The sequence below is a fragment of the Mastigoproctus giganteus genome, chromosome 8, assembly GCF_048544385.1.
Source record: "Mastigoproctus giganteus isolate SK-2022 chromosome 8, ASM4854438v1, whole genome shotgun sequence".
NCBI classification, from domain to species: Eukaryota; Metazoa; Arthropoda; class Arachnida; order Uropygi; family Thelyphonidae; genus Mastigoproctus; species Mastigoproctus giganteus.
In genome coordinates this window covers 71412400-71432776 of record NC_143582.1, presented here as the reverse complement: position 1 = coordinate 71432776, position 20377 = coordinate 71412400, and the positions used below count along the sequence as shown (strand labels likewise).

At 36.0% G+C, this 20377-nt stretch overlaps 1 protein-coding gene across 1 annotated transcript in view; it reads right to left on the bottom strand.

Moving 5' to 3' along the window:
- Positions 1–932: 932 nt before the first annotated feature.
- LOC150081620 (sorbin and SH3 domain-containing protein 2-like) overlaps positions 933–20377 on the bottom strand; it is a 193458-nt gene continuing 174013 nt past the window's right edge. The window contains exons 10-11 of the mRNA XM_090379478.1: positions 13748–13915; positions 933–1150 (exon numbers count right to left, since the gene is read on the bottom strand). Of these exons, the coding sequence (XP_090235604.1) occupies position 1150; positions 13748–13915 (169 nt within the window). The 3' untranslated portion in view covers positions 933–1149. The remainder of the gene's footprint in view (positions 1151–13747; positions 13916–20377) is intronic.

Below are 20377 nucleotides of genomic sequence, written 5' to 3'. Positions count from 1 at the left end.
CATCAAAGTCTGCAGTTTCAGTACTTTTTATTTCCACAGCATTATTTTGAACTGTTCCATAGCACACATCACTGTTTGATTAACTTCAACACAGGTAAGGATTCTTCTGAAATATAACTTACTATAATAACATTAATATAGTGTCTGAATTGACATGACATAGTCACTGTTTAATGATAAAAGAATCACTAACTCAACATTAGTAATAATATATGATAGAGTCAAAAAGTAAGGTAACAAAAAAAAAAAGAGAAAAAACCCAATAAAATAATAAAAATAATTTTAAAGTAGGACTGATCACTCCAATGAAGAATTGGCTTTTTAGTTACATCTGGTAGAAGAAGTGAATCATTGCAGTTATGTTTCTTTGTGGTCTGAAGGTTAGAAGAATGTTAAATTTGATTTTGAACCAGAGCAGAACGTTCCGAGAAGTGTTTACATCAACTCGGTGACTATGTTGAAAAGTAGTGCATGTACTTTCTATTGCATAATGTTACATACCTCAATAAATGTCTCTTGGGCTACAATGGTCAAGTGTAACTTATTTTTTGAATTACCCTTGTACTAAAAGTTCAGTATTCAGGTAAATAGGGGTAGTCCAAATTTTAGAATATAATGATGTGTAAATATTTTGAAGTAGTTGTTCATAAAACAAACAAATTTATTTGCAATCTAACAACATATGTTAATGGTATTAGAACACAGATAATAAAAATAAGGGTATTTCACAAAAATGATATCGCTATTGAATACAAAGATTTCAAATCGAGTAAAACACGTATAATAATAATAATTTAAACAACACTATCTTTAATGTGTAAATGTTGATAATTATAAATTTAATCATATTTAAATGGTCCCTCCCTACTCTTTATTTATTTTTTTTTTTAAGAAATCTTCTGTGCAGTAGTTTTGTATTGCTGGTCTTAATTTCTATACATAAAGAGTATCAAAACAACTGGCTTTCTGTAATTTAACACTTTTCATCTTTGCTTTCTTCATTTCACCTACAGATTTTTCTCCTTAAACTGTTATCGATATATCTTCTTCTGTTGCCATATTATATTCAGTCCCATTTTCATCTAACTGAATTAATATTCGTTTTGCCTCTGTTGTGCAATGCATTGTAACACTTCATCTTTGATTCCATCTAAATTAACAAGAATAGTCATTATTTAAAATTTCACAATTTTTAATTATGAATATTATTTTTTTAATTTAAGATTTTCCCTTTTAAACTGACATTTATTTCTTCTGTTGCCATATGATATTCAGCCCCATCTTCACCTAACAGAATTAATATCCATTTTGCCATTGTTGTACAATATCTTTTAACACTTCATTTTTGATTCCATCTAAGTTATACATTACAGAAAACCTTTACTGGTTACACAGCCATTACAAGTTTTCTGTTAATGTAATTGATTCAGCTGCTTGTTAACATGCAGATTCAATTTTTTTTTTTTTTTTTTTACAAAACTGGAAAGGGAAAAATTTCTCTAAGAAAATTTATTTTGCAGATTATTCTGAACAAGAGATAATCTATGTTAGATATTACTCTCTAAATTAGTTATACTCATGTGGTTAACTTATAAATACAAGGCTGGTTCTAGTCCTTTTCACAACACACTGAACACTACTAAATTACATACAGAGTCAAACTGACTACTGTCATACTTCTGGCAATAATTGTAAAGGTAATGCTACATATTGTAAACTTATAAAACATGTACGCAAAGGATGACAAGTGCCGGAATTTCAAATGTGCATATTTTATTCTGCACTGCAAACTGACAAAAGGGCACATATAATGAAAAGCCAATTTCAGAAAATTCTGAGAACTTGGAGACATTTGTCACCTTTGCATGTTACTCATAAAAATCCAAATTTAATTTTAGAACTGAATTACCTAAAAATTATACAAATACAAGCTTTGTTACACAATACTCAACAAACAAAAAAAAAAATAAATAAATAAAATAAAGCTCTTTTAACTGGCACATTTATTTTTTAAAACAGGGACATCGCCATAGGTTCTTCATGACTCTTATTAGAAAACACTAACTCATTATGGTCCAGATCTGTTCTTGGATGTCATAGGTAAATTTACAGAAATGCAAACACAAAATATTTATGTACAGCAGCCTTGCAAATAAAACAATTTTCTTAAAAAGTTTTTTAAATAAAATTAAAATTTACTTGCTTTGATTGTCCTATGTATGTCATGCTATATTTTTGTTTGCTATGGCTCCATCTTTTCAGAAAGCATACAGCCTTGATTAACGTAAGAAACATGCAATTTAATTATATTCAGTAATATAATTAAATTGCATCATTATGCTGGGTTTAAAAGATCACTATGGTAATATCAATCATGAACAACTTTAGAAAGGAATAGTGGAAATCCTTAAATACCCCTCAAATACTGCCCTCTCAGTGAAAACATCAAAAGGAAATACTGAAATGAAAAGTAACTCATCAGAACTATAATGGGAAAAAAAAAAAATAATAATAATAAACCTGTAGTAAATGATTGTGAGGTAGTGATATAGAACCAGCCTTACTAGAAAATTCAAAGGAGGGGAGAGGAAAAAACAAGTATGAGGGGCAAATGGAATAGTGCAGTTCTCAAAAGATACTCGTGTAATTCAGCATATTGAACTCATGCTTCGGGATGAGTTTAATGTCTTGTGGATTGTTACCATAATTGGTATACCTCCAATACAGGTGGCTTGGAGGAGCCGTTCTGAGTGTTTCTTGAATTTAGTTTCAATGAGAATGCAGCCATTTTACAGATATTGGGGAATCTGCCAGCCCTTCTGAATAAAGAAGGGTGATATTTTCCCTAAGATTTCTCTCCAGTGGAATGGAGCATCAGGTATCTAGGTTTCGGACCTGATATAGATTCGGTCCTTGGTCTTGTTGCTGAAGTGGGTGGTATCTGTATCATTATTTACATGTCAGGACCCCAGAAGAAAAGTTTAGATTATTAGGATTCATATTAGTTTTTATTGTAGTTCAGTGTCCCAGCTCCCCACCCACGATGGAGCACAAATGGGACACCCACTACCCAGGCACCACACCTTTATGGCTGCCAGCCGGAATCCAGTCCCTCAGGGTGAGGCAATGCATTGATACGGTTGACTTTTACAGGCAAACCCACTACCTGATTGATTCTGGAGAGAAGGGTAGTCCTTGAGCCATCCAGGACCACCACCTGTAAAGTTCCCACAACCACTAGAATCCTCCTTTCCGAGTTTCCACAGGTTGCAACACAGCAAACCCACTGGATTCCTATGATGTTAGCATGGAGGACCAATGGCATCATTGGGAAGTTTCATCACCACATACAAGTGCCCACATCGAGTGGAGGAGATTATAGGGACCAGCCACTGTATTTTCTGGAAAAAATAATGAATGCCTGAATGCTTAGGCTATATGCATAACCTTAAAAAAATAATAGTAATAATTATTGAAAACATGCTATTTTTTATTGCTAGGTTCCTAAGGATGCTAGATTTATGGGGTTTTATATTTTTAAAGCTTTGAGTTTGAGGTTGTCATTAAAAGTGAGCTTTGTGTCAAATATGATGCCTAGAAACAGTGGTGTAGGCAGGGTAGGGTCAGCAGGTATATTGAACCCCCACACCGAAATCTTGTATTGTGGCACTTTTTCTAGAAAAGTAATACCATGATATACATTGTACTTAAGTATTTATTCAATTAAGGAAGTGCATCCAATTGATGTGTGTGTGGACAATGCAATTTGAGTCTGTTTGGTGTGACATAAAGACTGGGAAAGGAAAAATGAGAGTAGGTGTGTGTTATAGGCCTAATGAATCTGATGAGCGTAATGAGCAGTTGTGCAGAAAAATAGCGGGCCAGTAAATTAGAGTGTCTTATAACAGGGGATTTTAATTTCCCGGATATTGACTGGAATTTGTGGGTTGATCACTGACACACTAGCAAGGCTTTTGTGGATTTATTGGATGATTGTTTTCTACAGCAGCATGTTCGGGAGGCAACTAGAGGGAGTAATACTCTTGATCTAATTATCAGTAGTGATTCTTCATGTATCAAGAATCTGCAGATAAAGGAACCACTAGGTGGCACTGATCACACTTCAGCACACTGATCAGTGCCACTAGGTGGCAGTGATCACAGTGTGCTGAAGTGGGATTTACTCAAAGAGGTAACTACCATCAAGGGTAAAGGGAAGGGTTTTTGCTTTCTTAAAGGTGACTATGGTGCTCTGAGACAGTAATTAAATTCTATATGGTGGAACTAACTGATGACGTTATCAACAGCCAATTCAAAATGGGAAACATTCAAAGAATTAATCTTGGAAGCTACTAGGCTTTTCATACCAACAAAGAAATATTGTTCAAAATTTCAGCCTAAATGGATGTCAGATGAACTAACTAGACGTGACAGAGAAGAAAAATGCATGCCATACATATAAATTAACATGTGACACAGAAACCAATGATAGATATAAGCTGGTCTGTAACCAAGTTACAAAGGAGGTTAGGCAAGCGAAGGCAGATAACGAGAAATATTTGCCAAAAGGATGCAAAGAAAAACAGCAAAGAGTTCATTACTTATGTAAACTCTAGAAGGAAGGGGATGAATCAGATTGGTCCAATTGATATCGAGGGTTCAACTGTTAATGATCCTGCTCAAGTAGTAACGAACTAAATGAATATTTTGCATTGACATTCACACATGAGGAGTTATTCAGGGAGGGGAATGCCCGAGGTGTATTCAACTTTGGCAGTAAGCTAGATAATCTTGTAATAACTGAGAGTAAAGTTGAGAAATTATTGAAGATTAACACAAAGGCACCTGGGGTGGATGGAATCTATCCAGTTATATTAAAGGAAGCGGCAAAGGAAGTAAGCAAACCCTTAGCCATAATTATGAGAGCTTCCCTGGACTCGAGGGGGAGGTACCCATGGACTGGAGATGTGCAAATGCGATCCCAATCCACAAAGGAGGATCAAAGGGAGACACAGGTAATTACATACCTGTTAGTTTAACTTCTGTTCCAGGGAAAATAATGGAGGCACTGGTTAAAGAAGAAGACTTCAGTTATAGCTCGGACACAGCATGGGTTTGTTAAGAGTAAGTCTAGTCTGACTAATTTGATTGGATACTATGATGTAGTTACAAAGGAACTGGATGCAAAGAATAACTTTGATATCGTATATTTGAATCTTAGAAAAGCCTTTGATACTCTTGAAAGACTGCTACACAAATTGGAGCAGTGTGGCATTGGAGACAAATTTCTGCTATGGATAAAGGGATGGTTGAGTGAGAGAAGACAGAGTGGTAATCAATGGAGACTACTCTTCGTGGACTAATGTTATTAGTGGAGTCCCTCAGGGTTCAGTGTTGGGTCCATTGTTGTTTCTGTATTTATAAATGATATTGATGATGGTATATCAGGCTAATGTCCAAGTTTGCAGACGATACGAAGTTTGGCAGGGTTGTTAATGACACTACTGACGCTGCTGCAACAGCATCTAGAAAAGTTGAGCAGATGAGCTGAGAGTTTGCAAATGAAGTTTAACACTGACAAATGTAAAGTACTACATACAGGAAGCAGTGGTGCCACACTGACAGTGGTAGAGAATGAAAAGGACCTGGGGGTAATTGTGCAGGCAGATATGAAGTTTTCTGAGCAGTGCTGACGGCCTGCAAGAGTAGCTCATGGTGTCTTGTCAATGATATACAGGAATTTTTCTAGCAGGGATAAGGTGATTATCCCCTTGTATAAGGCAATAGTCAGACCACATCTTGAGTACTGTATACAGGTCTGGAGGCCTCATTTTAAGAAGGATGTAGAGCTGTTGGAACGAGTACAGAGAAGGGCAACCAGATTAGTGAATGGAACAAAGGCTCAAGTTTTGCAAATTAGTGTTTGGAGACTAGGTACCTGCGAGATAATATGATTGAGGTGTATAAAGCGTTGAATGGTTTGAGCATGCTCAATGCGGATGGGATTCTTCCTCTTGCTCAGAATAATTGCCTGAGAGGGCATAAATTGAAATTGAGGAAAGATGTGCGGAAGTTTGCCTTTAGCTAGCGGCTGGTTGATTGCTGGAACAAGCTTCCATCTGTTTTAAAAATTGATAGCTTAAATAGATTCAAGGCACAACTTGACAAACATTTGGAGTGAGTGGATGGGTGAAATAAGGGTGTTTTTTTTTTTTTTTTTTTAATGGCTTATGCTATATAAGCTTGCTTTCTTGCATCATGTGCCTTTGCTAATGTTTTTAAAAATATTAACTTTTATATCTGTAATTCTTTAATTACAAATGCCATTCATTTTTTGTCTTTAAAATGCTTGCGCCATTACGTTACAATAGTGACGCCCACCCCAACTAGCTTGTAGCAACAGGCTACAAGCTAGTTGGGGTGGCTAGCTCGATTTCTCCTGGGTATCATATTTCTTGAGGATTTTGAAAGTCTGTGTAGAGGTCATTTTATCTGAAATGAAAAAGGACTATAAATGAGATATTACTGTACTAACAAGGGGCACATTGTAGACCCATTCTTGTGTATGTTGATGACTTTCAGAGAAGCATTAAATGACCAGGCAGAGTAAAGCATCTACTTCACTGCAAACCATGCAGTTTTGTTAAATTTATGGTTTTGTGGTTCATTTGCTATTTTCACAACATTCTACCCTTGTCTATTGCTTTTTGGTGCTGGTCACGAATAACACATTTTATAATCATTTTATATGTATCTATTCTCTTTTTGTAGGAAAATTTGCTGCAAAATTCCTTGAAGAATGCCCTGCAAAAGGCAAATACAGTATATAATAAACCTATATACGTGAGTGGGAAGCAAAAAAACAAAAAAAAACAAAAAAAAAAACGGCCAATCACAGGGATTTCAGTTATGACACAATGTATGTACAGTGATCCTAAGGAATTCGGGCAACTGAGGCCAATGCAAGTAGCCAGCTGACAATCGAACATTCTAAGCTGTGTGTTTTGTTTTTTAATGTCTTGTATAGTGTCACAATAATGAAAAGGATATGCTACCAAGGTACATACGTTTAATAATTACTTTAAGTAGTAGACTCAGAGTCGGATTAAGGTTTTTGAACCAGGGTCTTCCCAATATTATTCAGGGCTCCTGGGCCAAAATTTTACGATAAAAAAAAGATCATAATGAAAATAATTGAAATGCTTTTTGTCTGTTCTTTTAATTAGGAAAAATTAATTTATTATGAAAACAATGACAAAAATTACATAGAATGCAATTTTTGTTTTCTCTCTTTTTTTTGTTGTTTAGGTAACAGTATAGTGAAAATTAACTCGGCTAAAAAGAAGAAACTGTTGGGAAATGAGGGAAAAAAGAAATTTTCTTGGTAACTGAAAGTCTTGTCTAGATAAAGCTAGTCAAAATTGTCATGATATAAAGGACATGGTCAATTTACGAACATCAAAATCTACTATCATAAATGAGGAAGAATTCAAACAAATATGAACATTGAGATGACTGAAGTACTCTAAAAAGGCATATCAAAAGTGGAATAAGAACACAGGAGGGGAAACAGAATGAATGCAAAACAGAGGAAAAATATGACGATGACCAAAGATTTAAAAAACTCCATACCAGGAGTGAAATAGAGATATAGTAGTAGTGGTGGCGGCATGTGATGCAAGAAAGCAAATGTATGAGCTTATGCAGCATCAGCCAAAAAAAAAAAAACCACACCATTCCCTCCAAATGCCTGTCCAGTTCCTCCTTAAATTTATTCAACCTATCAACTTCCACAACGACAGATGGAAGTTTGTTCCAGCAATTAACCACGTGCTGGCTAAAGGCAAATTTCCGCACATCTATTCTACATCTGTCTTTTCTTAATTTGAATTTATGCCCCCTTAGGTTCTTAATCTGAACAAGTGGAAGGATCCCATCAGAATTCAGCGTGCTCAATCCATTCAAGGCCTTATATACCTCAATCAGATCACTGCTCAGGTGCCTAGTCTCCAGCCACCGCAATTTGCAGAACTTAAGCCTCTCTTGGTAAGAGGATCCCTTCATTCCCCTCACCAATCTTGTTGCCCTTCTCTGTACACGCTCAAGTAAATCTACATCCTTCCTAAAATGAGGCCTCCAGACCTGTACGCAGTACTCAAGGCGTGGCCTGACCATTGCCTTATACAGAGGGATAATCACCTCCTCCTGTTGCAGTAGCACACTGCCCTTACTGTCATTAACAACCCTGCCAACCTTTGTATCATCTGCAAACTTCGACATTAAGCCTGATATACCTTCATCAATATCGTTGATAAATATACAAAACAACAGTGGACCTAACACCGAACCCTGTTGGACTCCACTAATAACATTAGTCCAAGAAGAGCAGCACCCATTGATTACCACCCTCTGTCTTCTCCCACTTAACCATCCTTTTATCCATTGTAGCAACTTACTCTTAATACCATTCTGCTCCAATTTGTACAATAGTCTTCCATGCGCAACAGTGTCAAAAGCTTTCCTGAAATCCAAATATATGATATCAAAATTATTTTTTGCATCCAGTTCCTTTGTAACCACATCATAATCTCCTATCAAATTTGTCAGACAAGACTTTCCCTTAACAAACCCATGCTGTGTCTGAATTATTGCTGCAGTCTTGTCTAGATGATCCTGCAATGCATATTTAACCAGCGACTCCATTATTTTACCCGGAACAGAAGTTAAACTAACTGGTCTGTAATTACCCGTGTCACCCTTCGATCCCCCTTTGTGAATTGGGGATACATTTGCACATCTCCAGTCCATGGGAACCTCCCCTGAGTCCAAGGATGCTCTCATAATTATGGCTAAGGGTTTCCTTAGTTGCTTTGCTGCCTCCTTTAATATAACTGGATAGATTCCATCCACCCGAGATGCCTTTCTTATGTTTAACTTCAACAATTTCTCTTCCACTTTGCTCTCAGTTATTACAAGATCATTAAGCACCCTGCTACAATTTGATAACCTTCTGCCATTTTCAAACCTTAACCCCTCATGTGTGAATGTAGATGCAAAATACTCATTCAGTTTGTTTGCTATCTGAGCAGGATCATCAACAGTCGAACCATCGATGTCAAGTGGACCAATCAGATTCATCCCTTTCCTTTTAGAGTTTATATAAGTAAAGAAATCCTTGCTGTTTTTCTTAGCATCTTTTGCCAAGGATTTCTCGTAATCTGCCTTCGCCTACCGAACCTCCTTTGTGACCTGATTACAGATTAACTTATATCTGCCATAGGCTTCTGAGTCGCGTGATAATTTATATGCATCCCATGCATTTTTCTTCTCTGTTACGAGTCTCATTAGTTCATTTGACAACCATTTAGGCCTAACTTGAACAATATTTCTTAATAGGTATGAAACTTTTAGTAGCTTCCACGATTAATTCCTTGAATGCTTCCCACTTAGAATTTACTGTTGGTAACATCGTCAGTTGATCCCACTGTACAGAATTTAAAAACTGTCGGAGACCACTGTATTCGCCTTTACGGAAGCAAAAACCCTTTCCTTTACCCCTGATGGTAATTAAATCTTTAAGTAAATCCCACATCAGTACACTGTGATCACTGCCACCTAGTGGTTCTTTTATCTGCAAATTCCTAGTACATGAATGATCACTGCTGATAATCAGATCAAGAGTATTACTTTCTCTGGTTGCCTCTCGAACATGCTGCTGCAGAAAACAATCGTCCAATAACTCCACAAAAGTCTGACTAGTGTGTGAGTGCCCAACCCACAAGTTCCAGTCAATATCTGGGAAGTAAAAATCCCCCATTATAAGACATTCCGATTTACTAGCCCACTATTTCTCTGTACAATTGTTCATTGTACTCATTCGAGTCATTAGGCCTATAACACAATCCTACTCTAATTTTTGCTTTCGCAGTGCTTATGTCACACCAAACGGACTCAACAGTGAACTGTTCATCTATATCAACTGGATGCACTTCTTTTGATTTTATGTTTTTCTTTATTAACAGCATAACACCTCCTCCCTTCCTATCCTTTCTGTACACATTGTACTCCCCAAATTCCAGTTCGGCATTCCTTATATCTGTGTGACACCATGTCTCTGATATCCCAACAATATCTGCCTTTGATGTCTTGACCAACACTTCAAATTCATCAAATTTATTTACTATACTTCTAGCATTGGTATACATGCACCTATTCCTATTCCCAGCCACTCTAACACATCCCATATACCCGCCTGTTTCACGATGACTGACATCCGTCCCTGAAACCCCCAACACCCCACGCTCCAGGTCGCTACTTATTCTAATAGAAGTTGTGGAAGAATCACCTTCGCCTCTGCCTATGGCTACTGTTAAACTATTAGTCCTTGTATCCCCCCCAAGCTATCAGGTTTCCGACCCACCTAACACTGCCTCGATAGCATCAGCAAATATTCTTGCACCCTTTCTATTTAAGTGTATCCCATCCCTGTAGAAGCAATCTCTCCTGTTAACAAGTACAGTCCAGGCTGAAAAAAATTCTACCCCTTGAGCCTTGCACAGTCTTTCCAGGGCCGAATTGATCGACAAGGCTCTCATCATATACTCCCTCCTATCGTGTCTGGGCAGAATTGCAGACACTTTCAAATTCAACCCTAATTCACGGCTTTTTTTCATCCTTGACCTGTACTTGTTAAGTAATTCTGCCGGTCTCCTACTCTTAATATCATTAGTGTACAACTATATCACCTTCTGTGCCCTTAAAAGATGATATCTGCTCTACAACGTCATCAACCTTTGCCCCTGGCAGACATACCCTGGTCCTGTTCCATCTATCCTTTCTACAAAGGATGTTTCCCGTTTCCCTGACAATAGAGTCACCAACAACTACTAGTTCCTGTGGGACCAGCGCATTCTGCCTAGGGGGCTGCCTCTGTGTTGCCTGATGACCAAGTGCAAGCTCTGGCGTTGATGTGAGCAGCTGAGAGCCTAGTAGAAAGCAATCAAAAAAATGAATTCAAACCAGAAAAAGACAGTGATGGTATTCAAACAACAACAATTCATATTGGTACCGATGAATACCTATTAGATTTTGTTGATAGTACAGAATATTTCATGTGGCCTTCTGATCTATATCTTTCAAAAATAGTAATTTCATCCCAAATTTAATAAAGAACATTTTGGAATCAAAGAAGACCAGCATTTTAAATCTGATAACTTTTCAAGAAGATATTATTTTTACAATGTTAACATTACAAAAAATGTGTTATGTGATCTTGCCTAATTTCTTCACCAAAGAGCAAAAAAATGTTATTTCTTTTGTTGCTGGTTATATGCTGATAAAAATAATAAACACTACAATAAAACATGGTCAGACATAATGGTGGATTTACAAATTTTAGAAAAATGACAGATAAACTAAAACAACATGAGAAATCAGAGATTTAAAAAAAAATTATCATCAAATTAAGGCTGAAAAACCAAAGTCCTGTTATACCTTTAGTAAGCGAGAAAAATCAAATTGCAACTAAAAATTAACCCCAGGGGCTTGGCACACCCAGGGTCCTGAGTTGGATATCGGCATCATTTTCTTCTTTTCTTGGTGATTCCCTTCTGCTTCTCTCTCTCTCTCTCTCAGGGTAATTCAAAATTTTTTTTTTTTTTTGGCTGGTGCAGCATAAGCCTCAGGCTTCCTTGCACCATATGGCTAATAATAATAGGTGTGTAAATTGTGTGCTTTTTTTGACACTTCAATGTTTGCTGCTGTTAAGTGGACATTATGAACATGGAGGAAATCTACAAGTGGGAAAATGAAGGACATTTCTTAGAACTAGTAAAATTTCTGCTCACTATTATGATAAGGATCTTGCAAATCATTTTCAACAGTGTAAATGCAATGAAACATATGTAAGCCCCCAAATCCAAAACAATTTCATTTATTTGTTAGGACAAGAAACTTCAACGTTGATTATTGCTGAAGTTAAAAATGAAACTATTACAGTTTAATTGTAGACTCCGTGGTAGATAGATCTAGATTGGACCAATCTCTTTTGTTAAGTCTTACATGTTCGATTATGGAGCGATTTATAAAATTTGACATTCTTTCTAGTTCACATGCTGAGGATTTTTACAATTTGGTACTGAAATGATTAAATGATTTAGGCTTAGATTTAAAAGACTGTAGAGGCCAAGGATATGATGGAGCAAAAGTAATGTCAGGCAAGGGAATCAGTCTTCAAAAAAGAATAAAAAAGAGTCGAAGGCTGTGTATATTTATTTTTACGTGCATAACTTAAATTTAATTGTTACGGAATCCGTGCAAAGTTGCATCAAAGCCAAAAATTATTTTTTAACAGTTGAGGCCATTTATACTTTAATAAACAGCAGCTTGCCTCATTTGAAAATACCGAAGGACGAACAAGAGCTTTGCAACATCATGTTTCGCTATTTAACAGTGAAAAGACTTCCAGAAATGTGGTAGTCTAGCAGAATATCTAGCTTGATCGCAGTAAAAGAACAATTACAGGCAATTAACAACACACATTGTGTTGAATGGAGAAATTAACTTACCATAAAAGCAATGGCTTTGTGTAGCGGAATACTATCACACATAGATACGTTTAAATTTTGTATTATTATCAATGTGGATATGAGTTTTACACACAACGAATGCTTTATCAAAATTTTTACAGTCTCCGTCAATAAATTTAAATGTTGCTGATGCTCTTATACCCACCTTTCTTCCTTCCTGAAAAATTCACAAATAATTTGGAGGAATCAAAACGACTTGCAATATAATGCCTGAGTTTCAGCAATTCAGAAGTAAGAATGAAAAAAAAAAAAAAGTTTTTTTTGTTGATGATAAAACTAAAGACGAGTCAATAAGGGATCCCATTGAAAAATTTAAGACTGAAACATATGTCATTCTGGACACAGAATACAAAAATAATAAATGCTGACAATGTTCTCACTGAATTTAAATCTTTTAATTCATTTATTTTAGAATATTCCAAAATAGAAGAAAAAATTAGATTATATAATTGCATTTATGTTAGCAAATAATTTGGATGTAGTGTATAATAATTTATTAATATTATATAAAATTTTTCTAACAATCACTGTTACAAGTGTGCTGTAATTTTTAATCAGTTTCAATCTGCTGAAACGTCTTTCAGCAGATTGAAACTGATTAAAAATTATCTGCAAAGCACAATGGGAGAAGAGAGGTTATGTTTCTTAGCTCTTAAGTATTGAGTATGATTTATGAGAGTTAAATTAAGATAAAGTTCTGGGTAGTTCAAGTATGAAAAAAGATGCAAAAAATTTTAAATATTTTTTTTTATTTAAAACTTTCTGCCTTATCTTTTTTTTTTTTTTTTTAATATTTTGTTTCACATGTAGTTATATATTTATTGCTTATATTTCATATGCATGTAATAAATAAAAAACTTAAAAGTACTTATTAAACATTTATAAAATAGTTCGTTGTTATTATTTACATATTTATACAGATATTTAAAACCAAAAATAACAGGTAGGTTAGCATTAGGCAATTGGTGCCTTTTTTTGCGAATGTACCTTCTGCCAAAAAATCCTGGCTACGGCGACTGCTAGAAACTTAATATATTCAACTCTTTGAACTGGAATATTGTCGAGCAAGAGATATTTAGATGTGTTGGTTTATTTGTGTTTATAAGGTGTGAATCATTTTCAGTAAGTTTACAAAAAATATACTTTAAAATAATTCTTACCAGAGTTTTTCTACGTAGTTTCCTGGAAAAGTTCCAAACATCCCTGTCCTTACACAGGTTCCAACATACCATCCATCATCACATATCTTTTCTACTAGTACTATGTCACCTTCTGCAACTTCTAGCTCATCCTTATTTTGTGGATTATAAGCATACACGGCTTTGTACCTAAGCAACGTAGAAATTAATACTGTTATCAGAAAGCCAAAATACTATTAAGCATTTTATAATTTTGAATAATTATTAACCACACAGGTTTCCCCCCCTTGTAATCATTTTGTTACCCTTTTGGTATGAATGTGAAATGTAGGTAGAGCATGCTGTCAAAAACCAGGCATTTTTAAGGATCAGATTCTCCTCCTCCTCAGGTAGCATGATACTTCTCTTAGTGCTGTTGGATGGCAAGTCAGAATCTCCTAATATAATTATCTTCAATTGAATGCATCCAGAAAATTCATTTTGCAGCTTGATTCTTCACTATATGTTTCAATTTTTCAGTTGGCACATTCTGTGTTTTTTTGGCCAGAAGACTTTTGACTGCTGTAAGAAAACACTCTGATCTTATGAATAGAGGCTGCTGATTGCTACACATAAAATATGTTCATTTTTATATTGAGTACCAATATAAATTGAACATATTTTATGTTCAATTTATATTGGTTACCAAATTTATTTCTAAAGTCAATATAGATTTACAAACAATTTTTTTCACACCAGACATTCAATTTACAAATTTGTATCTTGGTTTTGCAGTCTTTTTCACAGATTTAGAAAGCATCACTTTTTAAAAGTAAAATGAGTATGAACAAAATATTTGTTTCCTCTTATGTTCTATATTTGACAGCACATAAAAGCATATACTTTACATGTAATATCGTACACTTTTTAAAGTGTATTTTTTGTGAAATGCACTATGAAGTGCATGTGATGAAAGTGCAGATTACCAACAGTAACTCCTGTTAGATAAAAGTGACTTCTGTGTAGTATAGTTGAGTTTATTTTCATGATGTCATGAAAATAAAGTTGCAAAGACTTTAAAGTCATATAAAGTTGCAAAGACTTCCCATTAGGTTAGTTACACTAAAATTTAACTTAAAAGGGGCTGGGTAAGCTGGAGCTAGAAAAGTGTCATTTCTGTTTAAATTTTACACAATCCAAAAACATTGTGCTAAACTGCACTACTAAAATGAATTTTTCCTAAGCTAAATTTTTTCTTGATACACCATTAACTCTAAGTATGATTCTTCAAATGTAATCCACCTGAATATATATTATAATAAAGATATTTTAAAGTCTTAAGGTTAAAAAAAATTTTTTTTTTTTTTTTTAATTTTGTTGTCATGCATTTTTGGGAGTGAACATTTTACTTTCTTGGAACAGTTCTTATTATACCATTATCTATTGGAAAAGTCACTTGCAATTTATGAACTTGTGATGGTGAAGGCTGATGCTACAAGATGTAACTAGTGGTGCATAAGCTGCAGTGTGCTATTCATGGAAATTGTGCAGGAAATAACCAGGAAATGCAACCAGTTCTTCATTTTGATTATGAAAACCTATTCAGAATTTATAAAATATCCAATTTGTTTCAGAAAACAGAAAAAATTTGTTAATACTTGCCTCACTGCCAGTAACATGCTACAATGTCATCAGTTGTTGAAGACTAGCCAGAGATCAAAGGACTGAAGTTCTGTCCTGTTGATAGTGGTGGCAGTCGATAAGAATGTTTGACTGTTGGATGTGCTGAAGTGTGGAAAATGTGATCATTATTGTGAACAGATGGAGGTGGGTAAGATAAGTATGTCCTATTCTTGCTGTACAAGTACAACTTCCACTTGTCACAACAGTCTGAATTCTGGAGTAAAGTTTTCAGTCCTCTTTCAATTGATAGATTTTATTATTGATTTGGGTGTGCCATAGCTCTTTCCATTGTGAGAGGCATGCTGCTGGAATAGGGACAGAGGTTAAATCTAAAGTTGACAGATTTTTAGTAGCTTTATCAGCCAGTTCATTCCACCTTATGACGGTGCCTCTGTAGCCAGGTGGGAAGGAGCAGCAGTGCGTAGCACACGCTTCTTGATTAGACCGGGGTTCGAGCCTGTCACCACCAAATACGGAGGATGCGGAAATGTCAGGGAATGACCACCGCATATCCCCGGAGCAATATGGCCTTAGTTGCTAATGCTCCTAAAAACCAAATAACAAACAAACAAACCACCTTATGACAAAAGAAAGGACAGAAGGAACTGGCCAATAGAAGACTGACCAGGAAAAGACTTCTTAAAAACAAATAATTATCATCCTATTGGACTAACTACTTGTCTAGGCAAAATAATAGAAAAAATGATCAATATATGAATACCACAGTTCTTAGAAATCAGAAATTTCCTTTGTTTAGTATTTGCTTTCCAGAAAAGTGGTTCAACTGTAGATCCACTAATATAATTAGAGAACACTATACACATCTTTCTCTGAGAAGATTTATCTGTTTCGATATAGAGAAGGCCTGTGACACTGTGGTGATACAGAATTCTCAAGAATCTCCATCACTTTGGACTCAGAGGACCTCTTCCCTTATATATTCAAAATTTCTTAAAATGCCAACTTTCTAGGTGAAAATGTTTACTACACTTTCAAAAATTTTTGTTCAAGAAGAAATTTTACAGGGATCCATCCTTAGTACTACCTTATTTGCCATTAATATAAATGCAATAACAGAACAAATCCTCTATATCATCACTACAGAGTTGTACATTGATGATTTCAGTAAATCACCAGAAGGAAACTGTTTCAAATTCTCGAAGCAAAATGCTGCATGCCTACAAAGCAAAACCTTCATCTTGATTCAAACTTAATATACAGATCATTCCAGTAGTGAAAAACATCCATTTTATGTACATTTAAATCTTATTATTTTAGAGAGAAAATTAACTTTCATAAACCATACCAAACATTTAAATTCACCTGCTTTAAAAAACTAAAGATGCTAAAGTTCTTATCTGAAATAACATGGGGGAGAAGACAGGTGCACTCTACTTTGTTTATACTGGGCCCTTATCCAAACAAGGCTAGATTATGGAGTACCAGTGCATGATGCTAAAAAAGCCTAGTTCCCCGAAATTGCTAGATTCTGCACATCACAGTGCATTCCACACAGCTTTAGGAGTTTTAGAACAGGACATCCAATATTGGAACCACTTTTTATGTCAGGTTGGGAGAATATAGTATTAGTAACGGCCGCATGGTGCAAGAAAGTCTATGGCTTATGCTGCACCAGCCAAAAAAAAAAAAAAAAATCCGAACAAAACAATGATAAAAACAAAAAAAAAAAAATAAAATAAATAATAATAATTAATAAATAAAAATAAAAAATAAATAAAAAAGGAAATTAAACCTATCATCCTATGCGCTTCCCTTACCCGAAAGTACTATCCAGATGACCTTTGAATTTCCCCAACTGTCGGCCTCTACCACCCATGAAGGCAACTTATTCCAGTAATTTATAACTCGCTGGCTAAAATAAAACTTCCTACAGTCCAATCTAAACATTTCCCCTCGTAACTTGAATTTATGTCCCCTAGTTCTAGCATCATTTATAATCTTGAAAATTTCGTCCTCATTCATTTTACTGATGCCTCTCAGAGCCTTAAACACCTCAATCAAATCTCCTCTAAGGTGTCTAGTTTCCAAACTCTGCAACCCACATATTCGAAGTCTTTCTTCATAAGGACGCCCTTTTGCCGATCTCACCAGGCGAGTTACCCTTCTTTGCACCCTTTCAAGAAGCTCAATGTCTTTCTCTAGGTGCGGTCTCCATACTTGAACACAGTATTCCAAGTGTGGTCTAACATAAGCCTTATATAATGGGATTATCACGTCCCTATCTCTACTTGCAAAAGTTCAATAAATCATCGATAGGACACCATGGGCCTTCCTTGCAACCTGTTTACAATGCTCAGAGAATTTCATATCTCGTAACACCCAAGTCCCTTTCCTCCAGTACTGGGTTTAGTTGAACTCCACCAAGTGAACAAGTTTTTTTGGGATTACTGTTTCCCAGGTGTGTAATACCTTACACTTTGTTGGATTAAAGCACAGCTGCCATTTTTCTGACCATTCCTGAAGTCTATCTAGGTCTCTCTGAAGAAGCTCAGCTTGACAGTAATCATTAACTACTCTACCAATTTTAACATCATCTGCAAATTTAGACATCACACCCTCTATCCCTTCATCAATGTCGTTTATGAAAATTAAAAACAACAGTGGTCCTAATACTGATCCTTGGGGAACCCCACTTCTTACATCAACCCAATCTGAGGAATAGCCATTTATCACAACCCTCTGCCTCCTGCCCTGAAGCCATCCTTCTATCCATCTAAGGATTTTCCCAGTGATTCCAACCTGTTCCAGCTTATAAAGCAACCGCTCGTGGGACTGAGTCCAAAGCTTTGCTGAAATCTAAATAAACAATGTCGAAATTATTCCCTAAATCCAGCTCGTGAGTGACCCTTTCGAAATAGCGAACCAGATTAGTTAAACATGATTTTCCCTTTACAAAACCATGCTGAGTATCCTTGAGAATTTCAATTCGATCCAAATGATCCTGAATTCCACCCTTGATCATTACCTCCATGATTTTCCCTACTACTACTGAAGTCAGACTGACAGGTCGATAATTTCCAACTTCACTTTTAGAGCCACCCTTATGTATGGGAATATATATCATGTGCATCCAAATGTCAGTCAACCTACAGGTATGCATTTCACAGAACTACTTCAAAATAGGAATATAAACCTGGACAATATCTCACCTTCACTATAACATCTACCACTGTGGAAATCTATGAAAACTTTAAGTGACCTACACTTTCTTTCACTCACAGAGAAAGTTCTCTCCCTAATTTAAATCTTCAATAATTCCATGCTTCGTATTCAGTAGTAGTAGTAGTAATGGCAAATGATGCAAGAAAGTAAGCTTATATAGCATCAGCCAAACAAAACACACACACACCAGCCATCCGTACCCTCAGAGAATTTGTCTAGTTCTCTATACAAATATATCTATCCTGCAACCATCCTTCCTCAACTTGAATTTATACCCCCTCATATGTGTAGTCTCAGCGAGTTGAACAATACCATTAACGTTCAGCTTACTCAATCCATTAAACACCCCAATTAAATCTCCCTACAGGTGCCTAACCTTGAGATGCAGCAATTTGCAGAACTAAAGCCTTCCTATGTAAGAGCACCCTTTTGTTCCCTTCACCAGTCTGGTTACCCTTCTCCGCGCCTGTTCCAGCAGATCTACTTCCTTCCCAAATTGAAGCCTCTAGACCTGTATACAGTACTCAAAATGCAACTAAACCATGGCCTCATACAAAGGGATAATCAGCTCCTAATCCACGGTAGCAAAGTTTCTGTATATCATTGACAAAATCCCATGAGTTGTGCTGGCAGCATGTCTGTACTACTCAGAAAAGTTCATGTCTGACTGCACAATTACTCCCATGTCTTTGTCATTCTCCACTACCCTGAGTGTAGTACCACATGGCTGATAAGTTATTCTGGGGTTACTGCTACCCATATGGAATAACTTGCATTTGTCAATGTTAAACTTCAACTGCCATTTCTCAGCCCATTGATCCCAATTTTCCTAGATCTTGTTGCAGTAGCTCGCCCTGATGACTGTCATTAACCAATCTGCCAACCTTTGTATCACCTGCAAATTCAGACATTAAGCCTGATATACCTTCATCACTATCACTGATAAATATAGAAAACAACAATGGACCCAGCCTGAACCGTGAGGAACTCCACTAATAACATTATTCAAAGTGACATGCAGTGCCCATTGATAACAACTCTCTCTTCTTCCACTGCCCCTAATGTCACATTACTCCAGTTTGTACAGCAGCCTTTTATGTGCAACAGTATCAAAAGCCTTCCTGAAATTGAAGTATATGATGTCAAAATAATTTTTTGCATCTAGTTCCTTGGTCATCATCATCATTACTGCAGGATGAAGGCCTCTCCAGCAACTTTCCAGTTCCTTCTGTTTTGTGCAATGGCCATCCATTTACTACCCACAAACTCATGAATTTCATCTGTCCATCTCCGTTGTCTTCCAGGTTTTCTCTTAGCTCCTCTTGGGTACAATTCTGTTATTTTCTTAGTCCATCTGTCATCATGTCTTCGAGCTATGTGTCCTGCCCAAGACCATTTTAGTTCTTTAGTTTTGATAAGAATGTTCTTTACTTGAGTTTGCTGCCTAATCCATGTGTTTTCTTCTTATCTAACAGTCTGATTCCCAATATAATTCGTTCCATTCTTTGCTGTGTAGTTCTCAGCTTCTCTTACATTCTTTTGGTGAGTGCCCAAGTTTCACTTCCATAAGTCATAGTGGGGAGTATACATTGGTTCATTATTTTACGTTTCAGACAAACTGGGATATTGCTCCTCAGTATGTGACTATATTTCCTGAATGCTATCCATCCAAAATTTATTCTTCTCTTGACTTCCAGCCATTTATCATTATTACAGCTAATGACTTGTCCCAGATAAGTATATGACTCCACCTTTTCAATTACTGCTCCTTCAATCATTATATCCCTTTCTGTGGCATACTTGTTC